The sequence below is a fragment of the Vicia villosa genome, linkage group LG2 (assembly GCF_029867415.1).
Source record: "Vicia villosa cultivar HV-30 ecotype Madison, WI linkage group LG2, Vvil1.0, whole genome shotgun sequence".
Taxonomy (NCBI): Eukaryota; Viridiplantae; Streptophyta; class Magnoliopsida; order Fabales; family Fabaceae; genus Vicia; species Vicia villosa.
In genome coordinates, this window is record NC_081181.1 from 75,853,196 (window position 1) to 75,870,700 (window position 17,505).

At 35.2% G+C, this 17,505-nt stretch overlaps 1 protein-coding gene across 1 annotated transcript; it reads left to right on the forward strand.

Moving 5' to 3' along the window:
- The first annotated feature begins 12,712 nt into the window (after nucleotides 1-12,712).
- Nucleotides 12,713-13,345, forward strand: LOC131646306 (gibberellin-regulated protein 12-like). Its single transcript, XM_058916376.1, has 3 exons — nucleotides 12,713-12,836; nucleotides 12,950-12,980; nucleotides 13,074-13,345. The coding sequence occupies exons 1-3, from the start codon at nucleotides 12,771-12,773 to the stop codon at nucleotides 13,253-13,255; spliced, it is 279 nt and encodes a 92-aa protein (XP_058772359.1). The 5' UTR covers nucleotides 12,713-12,770; the 3' UTR covers nucleotides 13,256-13,345.
- The last annotated feature ends 4,160 nt before the right edge of the window (nucleotides 13,346-17,505 follow it).

The window sequence follows — 17,505 nt, forward strand, 5'->3', positions numbered from 1 at the left end:
CACAGCTATAGCATAAGCATATGAATATGTCTCCCCCTGAGATTAACAATCTCCCCCTGAGATAAATAATCTCCCCCTGAAATAAATACTCGAAGAACTTTAATAAAAGACTTCCCTGATTATTTCGGTAGAGACGATCATATAAGCTTCTTGTCTTCAGAGAATTCATAGCTTCTGACTTCTGCTTCCATAGGACAGCTTCAGAACTAGAATTTCCTTAGATCCGTAGAACACTCACAGCTTCTGATTCCTGCTTCCATCTAGGACAGCTTCAGAACTTGAATTTCTTTGATCTTCTGAACATTCACAGCTTCTGATTTCTGCTTCCATTCAGGACAGCTTCAGAACTTGAATTTCTTTGATCTTCTGAACATTCACAGCTTCTGATTTCTGCTTCCATTCAGGACAGCTTCAGAACTTGAGTTTTCTGGATCTTTAGAACATTCGCAGCTTCTGATTTCTGCTTCCCTCGGATAGCTTCAGAGCTTTGAATTTCTACCAACATCACTTCATGCTAGATTTGTATCAGAACATTGTTGAATGTACCAGAGCATCATCTGAGCATCTCTACATCCTGAAATGTTACAGAACAAAAACTGAACGACAAAAGTCAGCATGAACGAGTTAGAACATAAGATGTATGTTTGAACACATTATATGTATCAGAGCCATATAGGCTGAAATAATGTATCAGAGCAAATAATGTATCAGAGCCATAACATTATATGTATCAGAGCAAATAGAATTTTGTCAGATCAAATAGACAAATATGGATCAAATTCTATCATCAGTGCTTCTGATAGTGCTTCTGATTCATTCTTCTTTCTTGCTTCTGATTTCTGAAGCTTGACAGCACTCGGCTTGCTTCAGTTTCCATGGTTTTGCTTCTGTGTTTGCTTTTTGCTTTGAAGATTTTCTTCACTTCTTTATACCTGCAAAACACTTAAACCATGTAGAACTTGCAGTTCTTGTTAGTGAATGTGTGGGAGCTTTACCTAGCAACTGATAGATTAATCAAATCATTTATCATTTATCTTCTCCCCCTTTTTGTCATAACATCAAAAAGAATATTTTAAAAGATTCAGATGCATAAAACGACAAATAGAATCACTGGAATGTAAATCAAAGAAATCTTTTCATTGATAATAAAAAAAAAAGATTACAAGAACGACAGGTTTACCATCCCGAGATAAAACGTAACAGCTGTTTTGCTTTAAAAGAGGTTCTGAGTCAACTTAGACACTGAAACGTTAGTAATAACCGAATCATAATTTCTAAACGATTTCAATCAGAACTTCTGATATAAAAAATAATCCATTTTCATTTCACAAGATACTAATACATGAGAACTTCTCATCTTCTCATTCTGGGCATAAATCCATACTGATGTTCTTCAGAATGAACTTAAACCTATCTTCAGCCAGGGGTTTTGTAAAGATATCAGCCCATTGATGGTCTGTATCAACAAAGTTTAAAAGATATAACACCCTTCTGAACATAGTCCCTTATGAAATGATGTTTAATCTCAATATGTTTAGCTTTTGAATGAAGAATAGGATTCTTAGATAAACATATAGCAGAAGTATTATCACAGAATATAGGAATGTTACTCTCAAATATCTGATAATCTTCTAACTGACTCTTCATCCAGAGCATCTGTGTACTACAACCAGCAGCAGCGACATATTCTGCTTCTGTTGTTGATAGAGCAATAGTTGCTTGCTTCTTGCTATACCAAGAGATCAAATGACTTCCAAGAAACTGGCAACTTCCTGAAGTACTTTTTCTTTCAATTCTGTCTCCAGCATAATCAGCATCGCAGAATCCTACTAAGTTGTATTCTTTAGATTTTCTGTAAACTAAGCCAACATTAGTAGTACCTTTCAGATACCTTAGAATTCTCTTAACAGCAGTTAAATGAGATTCTCTAGGATCTGATTGGAATCTAGCACACAAACAAACACTGAACAGAATGTCAGGTCTAGAAGCAGTCAGATATAGAAGAGATCCAATCATACCTCTGTATAACTTCTGATCTACCTTCTTACTTACCTCATCCTTACCTAGGATGCATGTTGGATGCATAGGAGTTTTGGCTTCTTTGCAGTCTAGAAGATTAAACTTCTTCAGAAGTTCCTTCACATACTTGGTTTGATGAACATACGTTCCTTCTGATGTTTGATTTATTTGTATTCCAAGGAAATACTTGAGTTCTCCCATCATGCTCATTTCAAACTCAGCCTGCATAGACTTAGCAAACTCCTTTCCAAGTGTAGCATTAGATGTTCCAAAAATAATATCATCTACATATATTTGACAAATTAAAATATCCCTTTTAAAGGTTTTACAAAAGAGAGTAGTGTCCACTTTTCCTCTAGTGAAACCATTATCCAGAAGGAAAGAACTTAAGCGTTCATACCAAGCTCTGGGAGCCTGTTTCAATCCATACAATGATTTCTTAAGTTTAAAAACATGATTAGGAGACATAGAGTCTTCAAAACCAGGAGGTTGATGGACATAAACTTCTTCATCTATATAACCATTTAAGAAGGCACTCTTGACATCCATCTGATAAAGAGTGATGTTATGTTGAGTGGCAAATGAAATTAATAGACGAATAGATTCTAACCTGGCCACTGGTGCAAAGGTTTCTGTATAATCAATCCCTTCTTGCTGACTATAACCCTGAGCCACCAGTCTGGCTTTGTTCCTTACCACTTCACCTTTCTCACTGAGCTTGTTTCTGAAGACCCATTTTGTACCAATTATATTGAATCCATCTGGTCTAGGAACAAGATCCCAAACATCATTCCTTGTAAACTGATTCAGTTCTTCTTGCATAGCAATTATCCAGTCTGGATCTTCTAGAGCATGATCAACAGAAGTTGGCTCGATCAAAGATACAAGACCTAATTGACAGTCTGCATTGTTCTTAAGGAATGCTCTTGTTCTGATTGGATCATCCTTCTTTCCAAGAATGACATCTTCTGAATGACCAGAGATGAGTCTGGATGATCTTCTGACAGATGGTTCTTCAGAAATACTTAGATCCTCCAGAGAAGCTGATACTTGATCTTCAGATTCTTTGCTTCTGAGAAGCTCTGCTTCTGATGCGTTGCTTCTTGGCTCAACAACTTCTGATATATCAATATCACAATCTGCAAGATTATCAAACTGCTTTGGTTTTTCAGAACCAAGCTTATCATCAAACCTGATATTGATTGATTCTTCTACAATCAATGTTTCAGTATTGTATACTCTGTAGCCTTTTGAGCGTTCAGAATATCCAAGAAGGAAACATTTCTGTGCTTTGGAATCAAACTTACCAAGATAATCTTTAGTGTTCAGAATAAAGCATACACATCCAAAAGGATGGAAATATGAAATGTTGGGCTTTCTATTCTTCCACAATTCATAGGGAGTCTTATTTAGAATAGGTCTGATAGAGATTCTATTCTGAATATAGCATGCAGTGTTTATTGCTTCTGCCCATAAATGCTTAGCCATATTGGTTTCATTGATCATGGTTCTGGCCATTTCTTGCAGAGTCCTATTCTTTCGTTCTACAACCCCATTTTGCTGTGGAGTTCTAGGACAAGAGAAATCATGGGCAATACCATTTTCTTTGAAGAACTCTTCAAAGGATCTGTTCTCAAATTCACCACCATGATCACTTCTGACCTTTATGATTTTACACTCTTTTTCAGATTGAATCTGAATGCAGAAATCAAAGAACACTGAATGAGTCTCATCCTTGTGTTTCAAGAATTTTACCCATGTCCAGCGGCTATAATCATCTACGATGACTAATCCATATTTCTTCCCTCTGACAGATGCTGTTTTGACTGGGCCAAACAGATCAATGTGCAAGAGTTCTAATGGCCTTGAGGTAGAAACAACATTCTTGGACTTGAATGCAGGTTTGGAGAACTTGCCCTTCTGACATGCTTCACAAAGAGCGTCTGATTTGAATTTCAGATTAGGGAGTCCTCTGACCAGATTCAGTTTGTTAATCTGAGAAATCTTTCTCAAACTAGCATGACCTAATCTTCTGTGCCAGACCCACTGCTCTTCAGAAACAGACATAAGACAAGTCACCTTCTGACTCATAAGATCTTGCAGATCTGTCTTATAAATGTTGTTCTTCCTCTTGCCTGTAAATAGGATTGAGCCATCCTTCTGATTTACAGCCTTGCAAGACTCTTGATTAAAGATTATATCATAACCATTGTCACTTAATTGACTGATAGATAAGAGGTTATGTGTTAATCCTTCTACAAGAAGTACATTAGAAATGGAAGGAGAGTTACCAGACTTTATAGTTCCAGAGCCAATTATCTTGCCCTTCTGATCTCCTCCAAACTTGACTTCTCCTCCAGACTTAAGCACCAGGTCTTGGAACATAGACCTTCTTCTTGTCATGTGTCGCGAGCATCCAGAGTCCAGGTACCATGACATGTTGTGCTTTGTCCTTTTTGCAGTCAAGGATATCTGCAATAGGAATAATCTTATCCTTAGGTACCCACATTTTCTTGGGTCCTTTCTTGTTAGATTTTCTCAAGTTCTGATTGAACTTGGGTTTAACATTGTAAGCAATAGGAGGAACAGCATGATAATTTTTAATGTGAGTTTCATGATATTTCCTAGGTTGTGTCACATGCTTTTTGGTGTGTGTTATGTGAAAGCTTTGAGCATGTGAAGTGTGCCTAATATCATGAGAGTGGCCATACTTGAACTGATCATACAATGGCTTGTATATGATTTTCATTTCATCAACAGGTTCAAGTTTGTATGGGGTTTCACCCTCAAAACCAATGCCTACTCTTTTGTTTCCAGACACAGCATATATCATAGAAGCTAGCTGACTTCTGCCAATACTTCTAGATAAGAACTTCCTGAAACTTAAATCATATTCTTTCAGAATATGGTTTAGACTAGGAGTGGATTTTTCTGAATCAGAAGGAGATCCAACATTATTGGATAATTTTAAAAGTTTTTCTTTTAATTCAGAATTTTCCAACTCAAGCTTCTTTGTTTCAAATTCAAATTGCTTTTTCAGCTTTTTGTATTTGAGACTAATCTGAGACTTGAGTTCCAGTAGTTCAGTTAGACCGGAAACTAACTCATCTCTAGTAAGTTCAGAAAATACCTCTTCAGAATCTGATTCTGATGTAGATTCTGATCCGTCATCTTCTGTCGCCATCAGCGCACAGTTGGCCTACTCGTCTTCAGAATCATCTTCTGACTCATCCCAGGTTGCCATAAGACTTTTCTTCTTATGAAACTTCTTCTTAGGATTTTCCTTTTGAAGATTTGGACATTCACTCTTGTAGTGTCCAGGCTCATTGCATTCATAGCACATGACTTTCTTCTTGTCAAATCTTCTGTCATCAGAAGATTCTCCACGTTCAAATTTCTTTGAACTTCTGAAGCCTCTGAACTTCCTCTGCTTGGTCTTCCAGAGTTGATTTAGCCTTCTGGAGATTAAGGACAGTTCATCTTCTTCTTCAGATTCTGATTCTTCAGGATCTTCTTCTCTAGCCTGAAAAGCGTTAGTGCATTTCTTGATATTTGATTTTAATGCAATAGACTTACCTTTCTTTTGAGGCTCATTTGCGTCCAGCTCTATTTCATGACTTCTCAAGGCACTGATAAGCTCTTCCAGAGAAACTTCATTCAGATTCTTCGCAATTTTGAATGCTGTTACCATAGGACCCCATCTTCTGGGTAAGCTTCTGATGATCTTCTTTACATGATCAGCCTTGGTGTATCCCTTGTCAAGAACTCTCAATCCAGCAGTAAGAGTTTGAAATCTTGAAAACATCTTTTCAATGTCTTCATCATCCTCCATCTTGAAGGCTTCATACTTCTGGATTAAAGCTAGAGCTTTGGTCTCCTTGACTTGAGCGTTTCCTTCATGAGTCATTTTCAAGGACTCATATATGTCATAGGCCGTTTCCCTGTTAGATATCTTCTCATACTCAGCATGAGAGATAGCATTCAGCAAAACAGTTCTGCATTTATGATGATTCCTGAAAAGCTTCTTCTGATCATCATTCATTTCTTGCCTAGACAGCTTTACGCCACTGGCATTTACTGGATGTTTGTAACCATCCATCAGAAGATCCCATAGATCACCATCTAGACCAAGAAAGTAACTTTCCAGTTTATCTTTCCAGTATTCAAAGTTTTCACCATCAAATACCGGCGGTCTAGTATAACCATTGTTACCGTTGTATTGCTCAGCAGAGCCAGATGTAGATGCAGGTGTAGGTGTAGACTTTTCACTTTCATCAACCATCTTTTACTGAAGCGTTTTTCTCTTCCTGAATCTTTTCTAAACACGGTTAAGTGCTTGCACCTTAGAACCGGCGCTCTGATGCCAATTGAAGGATAGAAAAACACTTAGAAAGGGGGGGTTTGAATAAGTGTAGCTTTAAAAACTTGACTGATAAAAATAAATTGCACAGTTATTTTTATCCTGGTTCGTTGTTAACTAAACTACTCCAGTCCACCCCCGCAGAGATGATTTACCTCAACTGAGGATTTAATCCACTAATCGCACGGATTACAATGGTTTTCCACTTAGTCCGCAACTAAGTCTTCCAGAGTCTTCTGATCACACACTGATCACTCCAGGAACAACTGCTTAGATACCCTCTAAGACTTTTCTAGAGTCTACTGATCAACACGATCACTCTAGTTACAATCTGCTTAGTTCACTCCTAAGAATTCCTAGAGTATTCTGATCAACACGATCACTCTAGTTCCTTACAACTTAATGTAATCAATTCTAAGAGTTTACAAATGCTTCTTAAAAGCGATAATCACAACTGTGATATTTCTCTTAATCGTTTAAGCTTAATCTCACTAAAATATTACAAAAGCAATGTAGTGAGCTTTGATGAAGATGAAGATTCTGAGTTTAGATTTGAACAGCGTTTCAGCAAGTTTGATATAAGTTGTTTTGGTGCAGAATCGTTAACCTTGCTTCTCATCAGAACTTCATATTTATAGGCGTTAAGAATATGACCGTTGAATGCATTTAATGCTTTGCGTGTTCCGTACAGCATCGCATTTAATGTTATACGCTTTTGTCAACTACCTCGAGCCTTGTTCACGCTGTGTCTACTGACGTAGCCTTTAATAGCTTTTAACGTTCCTTTTGTCAGTCAGCGTAGCTTGCCACTTGTACTTCCTTCTGATCTGATGTTTGTGAATACAACGTTTGAATATCATCAGAGTCAAACAGCTTGGTGCATAGCATCTTCTGATCTTCTGACCTTGAAGTGCTTCTGAGCGTGATACCATCTTCTGAGCTTCAGTGCTTCTGATCTCATGTTCTTCTGATGCTTCCATAGACCCATGTTCTGATTCTGCTTCGACCATCTTCTGATGTCTTGCCAGACCATGTTCTGATGTTGCATGCTGAACCCTTGAGACAAAGCTTCTGAGCGCTGAATTATGCGTACTCTATATATATATTTCCTGAAAGGGAAATTGCATTGGATTAGAGTACCATATTATCTTAAGCAAAATTCATATTATTGTTACATCAAAACTAAGATAATTGATCAGAACAAATCTTGTTCTAACAGCAACCACAAATGTTCAACATCACAACAACAATCTTCAACCCACGCAACAGTTTCAATACTGACGTTCAGCTTTCAAACCCAACAACATCATCTCCACGAAATCAGAGAAAGCTTAGAATCAGAGAGAGGAGGAGGACGAACGGAGATTTACGTCAGAGAAAGAGAACGGAATCGAAAAACGGTTTGAGTCACCGGTGAATGATCGGAGATGAAGAGGAAGACGATCAAAGGAAGAGAGAAGCCACTGCAGTTTTATTGAAGATGAAGGGCGCCGTTCTTGTGTTGAGGAGGAAAAGAAAAGAACGTGTTTTGACCAATACAAACCCTAATCCCTTTTCCTATTTATTCTTCTTTTTTATTATTATTATTTTTTATTCTGTTAGTTAATTAATATTTTTTTAAAAATTTTAATTTTAAATCAGTTACGAGGGCGTTTTTCAAAAGCGCCTTTGTAACCATCCTATACCAGCGCTTTTTTCCCTTGTTTTTTAGTTTTTTTTAGGCAAAACCTATAGCAGCGCTTTTTCCTAAAAGCGCTTTCGTAGTTGTGCTGCTAAAAACTAAATTTGGCGTAGTGGAAACAATAAGTGGCTTTTACCATCTAACAAGAAAAATTGGCATGTGGGTGGTAACATTTACACAACAGCGCAACGTGATTCAAATATAAGCCAAAACGCAAACTACAATAAGCAACATATGGTCTTAAGCTAGGTACATCATAAAATTAAATGGAATTGCATCATAGTAGAGATCCAATTGACTACAATTTTCAGCAGCAACACACATATAGAACAACACACAACACAGTAGAAAAATCTAATACCTTAAATCCACATACAACCCATCATATTCCTATTTAGGTAGTAAGAATCCCCCCTTACCTTGGATTGAGTGCAGCTCTAAGGAGACTAAATGAATAATTGGAGAAAAATGACACTTTAGAGCAACACTTTGGGTCTCCTCTTCAAACCAAAACCCCTCTTTTCTTTCTCTCCCTCGTTTCCTCTTCTTTTTCTTTTACTGAGACACTACCCCTCATCTACTTCTATTTTCAAAAAAATAAACTATGTTAATTATTTAATACATAAATGGGCCTAACAAAATATACCCCTTAATACTTAGAGATGTCATTATTTAAGCCCAATATAATTTTTACACTTAATGTAAAAATAATACTTCCACTTAAACTCCATTAAAATAAAATCCAATTATTTTAATATACCGACTTATTACTCAGTGTCTCATATTTCCAGTCTAAACTTAATTACTCAGAAAATTCCCAAAACGCTAAATATTAATTCATTAATATTTCTAATACTAAAAATATTAAAATTATCGATTAAATGTCGATCTGCTATCCCGAACTAATACAGACTAAATCGCCCCAAAACGCAAAAATTTCAGAAAACATCACAAATGTCTAAATTAAGCAAATAATTATTTTTCCGGGCGTTACAAAAAACACTAGAAATTGGGGGTTTAACAAACAAAATTTGATTAAAAAATCTCCCCTCTTTAAACGATAAACATTTTACTCTTGATAATAACTATAGGTTGCAAGAAGGATAAAACAAGGTATGTTTATACTAGTTCACTTGAGAAATTCCCAAGCTAGTCTAGTCCATCCGCCAAGGTGATTTCGCCTCTTTCAATCGAGGTCTTAATCCACTATAACCAAACTGATTATAATTGCACGGACAACCGCCGGTGACTAACACTGCACAAGCAACCACACGTGACTAACTACAATGCTTAAGCTTCCTACAAGTGACTAACCCTGCACAAGCAATTGACTATGACTACTCTGCACAAGCAACCTCCTATGACTAACCCCTGCACAAGCAACCATATTTGACTAACAACCTTTAATATTCTCTAGTTCTAAACTTCTCAAGACTACTAACACCACAGTTCGTTTACAATATAAGTGCTTCTACAAAAACTGAATGTAAACGATTTATTTCAAAACTAGACTAAGAGTATAAAGTTATGAACAACCTTCTCAGATTGGATATGATATTGAATTATCAACTTTCTCCTTAGTCTTTAAGCCCTTTATATAGCCAATATAATAATATATCAGTGGGAGGGAAATCTTGGAACTTCCATAAAATTGACGGCTTAAACTTTGTGGGAGACATGATAGTACACAACGTCCGTCCTTTCTTGGTAGTGGAACGAAACATTCATCTGTACCTTGTACCTTGTACTACATAATCTTATCTTCTATTCTTCTTGAACTTCAGAAGCTCACAGCATGAGTTTGAAGAAAAAAAATAAGTTTTGGAACTTCAGAGCTTCAAGTCTTCAGAGTCTTCTGCACTTGGTCTTCAAAACCATTTGTTTTCATAAACTTGAGCCTTCAGAACTTCAAGTATTCAGAGTCTTTAGAACCACGTCTTTAGATTCTTCAGCACTTGGTGTTCATAATGGTTTCTTCAGACTTTGTACTAGAGTAATTACTTTAGATGCTTCTGAAACGTTTCTACTATTCATTAGAACTTGTGTAGTGAGGAAACATAACTTAGTGGCTTCTGATGTCTTAGCGACGCCTTCTCATCAAAATCCGAACCTGTTTGTAAACTACTCAACAAAACAAACGTTAGTATAACAAAATTGTTCATAGAAACATACTCATTGCTATCTTCAAAACATGAAGACATATTGCAGAACCAAATCTTGTTCTAACAACACCACTATGTATAAAATCATCTCAAAAGTATAAACCACTAGATTGAGTAATGTGATCAATATAGTAGTTATTGAGAGGCAATCTACTTTTGTATTTGGAAAGGTAATTCAAGACAATATCATCATTTCACATGAGTTACTTAGAGGGTATAATTGAAGACAAATATCTCCTAGATGTATCATTCACATGGAACTGCATAAAGCCTTTGAAATAGTAGAATGGTAAGCATTGGAAGCTATTATGCGAGAAATGAGCTCCCCATCCAAATTCATCAAATGGATCATGGTGTGTGTGAGTACAGTCTACTACAAATAAGCAATTAATGGCCAACATAGTGAATTTCTGAAGGATAAAAAGGGACTTAGACATGGGGTTTCATAGTCGTTTATTATTTGTTCTAATCATGGAATACTTGCATAAATACTTGGGGAAATTATAGATCAAATTATTTTTCAAATTTCATCCAAAGAATGAAAGGCTACATCTAATAAATATTTGTTTTCCATATGACCTAATCCTATTCACAAGGGGTGATGACATTTCAGTGCAACTGATGATGAAAGAGTATCTAAACTTCTGAGAATCTATTTGTCTACAAGCCAGCCCTGCAAAATGAAGTCTATTTTGGAGGTGTACATGACATAGACTAGCAGAAAATCCTAGATGTGATCAATTTCTACATTAGAAAACTTCCCTTCAAATATCTAGGAGTACCTTTATCAAGTAGAAAACTGAATGTACAATAGTGCATGCCCCTAGTTGACAAGATTCTGGAAAACATCAATCATTGGGCTGCAATACTTAGCTATTTAGGTAGACACCAATTAATTCATAATATACTCTTTACTTCATGAATTATTGGATGTAGGTATTTCCAAAAGCTTCCTTTGGAGTGGCAAAGAGGAAATTATCAAAAAGGTCCATGTGGCTTGGATAAGGTTTGTAATCAAAACGTATAAGGGGACAAAACATTACCTCACATATGGAATGAAACCAAGCTACTATGAGAAAACTACACTGGAACATACAAAGAGGAGAAGTTAACTCTAATTAAAGCGGATCAATGCTTATTAAATAAAAAATTGTGAAATCAGGACATGAAAAATGACCTAACAATGCTCATGGATACTAAAGAACATTTTGAAAAGCAGAGAAAAAGTAGAACATAACCAATACTGGGAGGAGACAATTCACCCAGGGAAGTACCAAACTGATGTTGTGTATAAAGAATTGAGTATGGAGAAGCAGCAAGTAGATTGAAAGAAAATATTCTTCAGCAAAAATGCCCGGCCAAGAGCAATTCTCACTATTTGGCTAATCCTTATTCTGGAGACTTGCCACAAATATTTATTTACGGAGACTTGCCACAAATATTAATTTTTGATAAATATTTGTTAAAAAAAAGACCTAAAGCAACTCAGGAAAATATATCAGTTAGAAAATACTCATATTAAATCTAACATTTGGTACTTATATTTTAAATCAAAATATAATATCCATAATTATTTTATTCAATTATGTTAAAAGTATCTAGTTGTTGGGCAAAATAATATATAACTATTTATGTTGTTTAATTTTAATTGTAATATGTATAATTCTTAAATTTATATAATTAATTAATGTATTATTTATTTTATATCTTACTAAGACGTATTATCTCAACCCTATTTGTAGGTTACTGGTGTAACACAGAAGTATTTGTCTAGTTGAATTATGAAATAAACGAATACTTAAAATTTGTAATAGTTTAATTATGATATAATTTTTTAAGAGATACATATACATTTATTGTAAATGATATAAATTAAAATATATAAATATACATTGTACGAATATGGGGCGGGTGGATATTAAGGTATCAGTACTTGTATCCATATTCGTTTATTTTAATATTAAATATTCATATTCGCGCCCATATCCACTTTACAGGTATTTTCCTAATCCGTTGCGGGTATTTTTTTTTGGGGAATCTATTGAATATGAATATAATTGTCAACCATAGTAATAAAGTATATTAATGGTAGTAGTGGTTACTTTGAAACTTTCACAAAAATGGAAAGAAAGTTTTATAAAAAAATATTCTCTTAAATTATTTTTATATTTATTATTAAATTATAATAATTAAAAGATAAATTAAAATTATTTGAAAAGTGAAAGTAATGAATGTGTATAATTAAATATTGAGAGAATAGACAATACCATTGAATTTTTTTTATAAATGCTATATTCAAAAAGAAAAAATTTAGTTTATTTTTTGATAAATTTATTTAAAAATAAACCGATTATATTTTAATAAAGAAAATATATCATATTATTTATTGTATCTTTGAATTATTTTTGTTTTTATTCGATTTATGCATTGAAAATATCAAAAGTCATAAACCTTTTTCAATGTATTTTGTTATCATTTGCCTCTATATAACTCTAACCCAACCATAGGCTATGTACAATAACAAGAGTGAAAGGCAAAACAAACCACAATGGCTAAATACACTTGTTCATTTCTTCTCATGATTATTTTCACTTCAGTGATCCAGGATGCCTATGTAAGTGAATATATATCTCCTCTCATTTCAATTCTTTGAGTTTATTCGAATGAATGTCAATGGCTTCAATTATTAAATGCTAACACATGTTTATTTTCTCATTTTTTTTATAGGCTGGGGGAGAAGGATCACTTCGTCCTGACCGTAATGATTCTAACTAATATTTATTTTATTATTCTTTTTAAAAGATTATTTATATTTACTAATGTTATTCAAATTCAAAAATAATTTTTTCAGAATGTGCGGGTGCATGTGATTATCGTTGTTCAGCAACTATGTACAAGAAGGCGTGTCTAACCTATTGTAATCTTTGTTGTGCAAAATGTTTATGCGTTCCATCTGGAACATATGGTAACAAGGAAGAATGTCCATGCTACAATAACTGGAAAACTGGGAGAGGAACACCCAAATGTCCCTAAATTTACATTGTTCATGCATGCATTGATCTCTGTCAATGCATTTTTCTGTTACTTGATTATTAATAAAGACTATTATTATGTTGTTGTTAATTATTAATATTATACATTTTGTGCTGGCCATAAATAATTTCTAATTATAAAGTTGTCAATTAGAAGCCTTCAAACCTATAGATACCACCTACTAATATAGCTTAATTTTTTTAATAGAAAAATATTATTAATAATATAGGAAAATAGTTTGGTGAAAATAACTTAAATAAAAGAAACTCAAATAGTTCATTGAATTCCTTAGCCACTCATAAAAAAATGGTATGAAAACTTTGACATCCAACCAAAATATCAACTTCAAGTAACTTTTTCAATTTAGTCTGTAACATGACCAAAGACTCTACACAATTAAAATCAACCATAGTTGGATGAATTCTACCCATATTCACTTATTGGATGGAGAAGGTTTGAAATTCTGGCAAGTTAGACTTCAAATGTCATATGGTGTGTTAAGACATCTAATCCAACATTAAGAACACAACAAGGTATATACCGATATAAACAAAATGCTGAAAAACAATAAACAACACACATAATTGCTTAACCAATTCATAGCAACTCTCCTATTCTAGGGGCACCAAGTCAGATATGAAGTCCACTATCAGCAGTATCAATTCGAATTTAAACTACCCCGTTTACAACTTCTCACTTAATCACTACCCAATGCAACTTCTACCTAAGAACTTTCTAGATATGAGAAACCCTTCTCACTCCCAATCACCGCAATGATATTGTACAATATTCTAGTCCCAAGAGCTGTAACAACGACCTAATCACCAATATTCTGATCACACAGATAAACAGTTTGGAAGTCACATTTCCATGACAATACCTAGCCAAGCTGTAACACCCTTCTAAAACCCCGATGAAAATTTAACAAATATTAGAGTAAAACATGAAAAGGGCATTACAATTCCAACAAAATAAAGCAAATATTCATGTCATGCCATAAAAAGGAACGCTAAACCAAAATTTTCCAGATAACATGTTAACACAGCGGAATATTCTTAACATATGAATAATTAAACATCTGGAGTCGGAGACTCATAATACAACCATAAAACACACAGCCAAAAGTAAAAGTTTATCGAGCAACTCTAAATAACGTCCCCAGTGTTACACGACCAGAGCATCACAAAAGCTATTCCTCAATCTGAAATATAACAACAGTAAAGATGAGTCTCATTCATATTTAACCAATGTTATAAGATATAGGTAATATGCAAATGGGTTGCAAGAAAATTCTTGGCTTTGATGATGATGTGAACAATTATAGTATTTGGAAATTATGGCTAAGAAATGGCTCAGGTCATGCTAATTACTACATCATTTCAAACTTCTCTTTGTCTACTTCTCTCTCTCTCTATCTCTCTCTCTCTCTCTCCCTCTCCCTCTCCCTCTCTCTCTCTCTCTCTCTCTCTGCGTATTAACACTAATGGTGATGGTGAACAAGAATAAAGATGATAACAAAGAGAATGAATAAAAGAAATAACGGGGCAAAAGAGATGAGAGAATAAATGTTGTATATTCTACTACTTGTATTAATAAATGATAGTTAATACAAGACTATTTATACAAAAGAAAAAATTTCCACCTAAGCCCAAACAGACTAAACTTAGTGAACAAGTTTAAGGTACAAACAATACAATACTAGGAAATATTAAAGTGCTCTTACTAACTAAACAGCTACGCTATCTGGACCAAGAAGGTAACATCTTATGGTCAACGCTATCTTTTAAGTAACCATCAGAAGATCAGCCCACATCAGAATTTCTGATGCTCATCTTCAAAATATGAATTACTCTTCAATACCACCCCTTAATTCATATTCTTCAATCAAAGCTGACAACGTCAATTCCATTTCTTAAGAGCAGAAATTGATCTGTCTTGATTGCCTTCGTCAGAACATCTGCCATCTGTTTCTGGGTGCTACAATGCACAACCTCTAATGTTCCATTCTGGACTTGGCTTCAAGTAATGATACTTAGTCTCAATATGCTTGCTTCTTCCGTGTAACACAGGATTCTTGGCAAGATTGATTGCAGACTTGTTATCAATCATCAGCTTCAGAGGCTTCTTCACTTTAATCTTCAGATCTTCTAATAATTTCAGAAGCCACACAACTTGACATGCAGCTACATCGCCTGCAATGTACTCAGCTTCACATGTTGATAGAGCAACAACAACTTGCTTCTTAGAACTCCAAGAAATTGGACTTCCCATAAACATAAACAAATATCTAGAGGTACGTCTTCAATCAACTCTATCTCCACACCAATCAGAGTTAGAGTAACTCAATAACTTTGATTCTTCCTTTCTCCCAGAAGGAAACAATATGCCAAGCTTCAAAGTTCCCTTGATATATCTCAAGATTCTCACATCAGCTTGATAATGGGACCACTTAGGTTTACTCATGAACCTACTAACCAATCCAACTACATAGCATATATCATGCCTGGTATTAAACAAATACCTCAGAGAACCCACCAGCTATTTGAAGATCGTATCATCAACATCTTCACCTTCAGAGTCATAATCCAACTTCTGATTCGTTTCTAACGGTGTAACAGCAGCTTTGCAATTCTCCATCTTGAACTTCTTCAGAAGTTATAACTCATACTTCAGCTGATGCAGAATGATACCATCTCGTGAGTACATAATCTCCATCCCTAGAAAATATGACATTTTTCCAAGGTCTGTAATCTCAAACTCATTTATCACCACCTTCTCGAACTTCATCAGATCTTCTGGACAACTCCATGAAAGCAATATGTCATCGACATAAAGACACAACAGAATCATATTGCTTCCAGAATGTTGCACATAAACTCCATATTCCATCTCACACTTCTGAAACCCTTGCTTCTTGAAAAATGAATCAATTTTCAAATTCTAAGCTTGGGTGCTTGCTTTAATCCATACAGAGCTTTGTGTAGTTTGTACACCATCCCTTCCTGATTATTTTTCACAAAGCTAGGGGGTTGTGACACGTATACCTCCTCTTGTAATGGACCGTTCAGAAATGCAGACTTTACATCCAGATGCATCAAGGACCAACCTCTGTTTGCTACTAATGCAATCACCAGTTTGATTGTTTCATGTCTAGAAAAATGAGCAAACACCTCAAAGTAATATAGCCCAGGTTTCTAAAGTAAACCTCTTTCCACTAGCCTCGTTTTGTGTTTACCAACTGATTCATCTGGCTTCAGCTTTACCTTGAAAACCCATCTGACGCCGATGGCTTTATTCTTCTTTGAAAGTTCTATCTGCTTCCAAGTCTTATTTCTTTCTATAGCCTCAAGTTATTCTTTCATGGAATTCATCCAGACTTTCTTCTTGAGTGCCTCTTCAATACCCACTGGTTCAGAATCTACTAACATGGCACACTGAATGACATCTCCCTCTGAGTCAACTTCTATGTCTTGCAACATGTTAAAATCTGCAAACTTTCTAGGTATAATTCTGACTCTTTATGGTCTTTGAGCTACTTTGGAGTCACCTACTCCAGAGTCACCACCTTCATGATCGTTTCCAGAAGCTTGTCCTCCAGACTCTACATCTTTAGAGTTTTCCCTTCCAGAATCATGACTACCACCAGACTCTGAATCATCATCAGAATCTGGATCAGAATCAGATTCACCATCTGACTCATCTTCAGAAGATTCTTCATCTTCTGATTCTAACTCTTCTTCAAAAGTTATCTCTACATCAGAAGTTGGTTAAGACTCTCTCCAATCCCAAACTTCTGATTCTTTGAAAATGACGTCTCTGTTGACTTCAACTCTATTAGTTTCTAGACAATAGAGCTTGTATGCACTTGTACTGTGGTACCCCACCAATAACATCACTTTGCTTCTATCATCCAGCTTCTTCCTTCTAGCTTCTGGAACGTGTTTGTAACACACAGAACCAAAAACCTTCAGATGACTAACACTTTGCTTCTCTTTTGTCCACTTTTCTAAAGGAACAATTTCCTTCAGCTTCTTCGTTGAACACCTGTTGAGCACATATGATGCAGTTGCAACAGCTTCTCCCTAGAGATTGTGAGGAAGCTTCTTCTCTTTTAGAATACTTCTCGTCATATCCAGCAAAATACGGTTTCTTCGTTCATCCAAACCATTGTGTTGAGGAGTATAAGGAGCAGTAACCTCATGCTCAATTCTATTATCATTACAAAAATTCTGGAATTCTGTAGAGTTATA

What these genes read in the sequence shown, in the direction of transcription:
- LOC131646306 (XM_058916376.1), top strand. Translation starts at nt 12,771, where the DNA reads ATGGCTAAATACACTTGTTCATTTCTTCTCATGATTATTTTCACTTCA. An exon ending in CAGTGATCCAGGATGCCTAT is followed by an intron (nt 12,837 to 12,949) that starts GTAAGTGAATAT and finishes TTTTTTTTATAG; the next exon opens with GCTGGGGGAGAAGGATCACT. An exon ending in AGGATCACTTCGTCCTGACC is followed by an intron (nt 12,981 to 13,073) that starts GTAATGATTCTA and finishes TAATTTTTTCAG; the next exon opens with AATGTGCGGGTGCATGTGAT.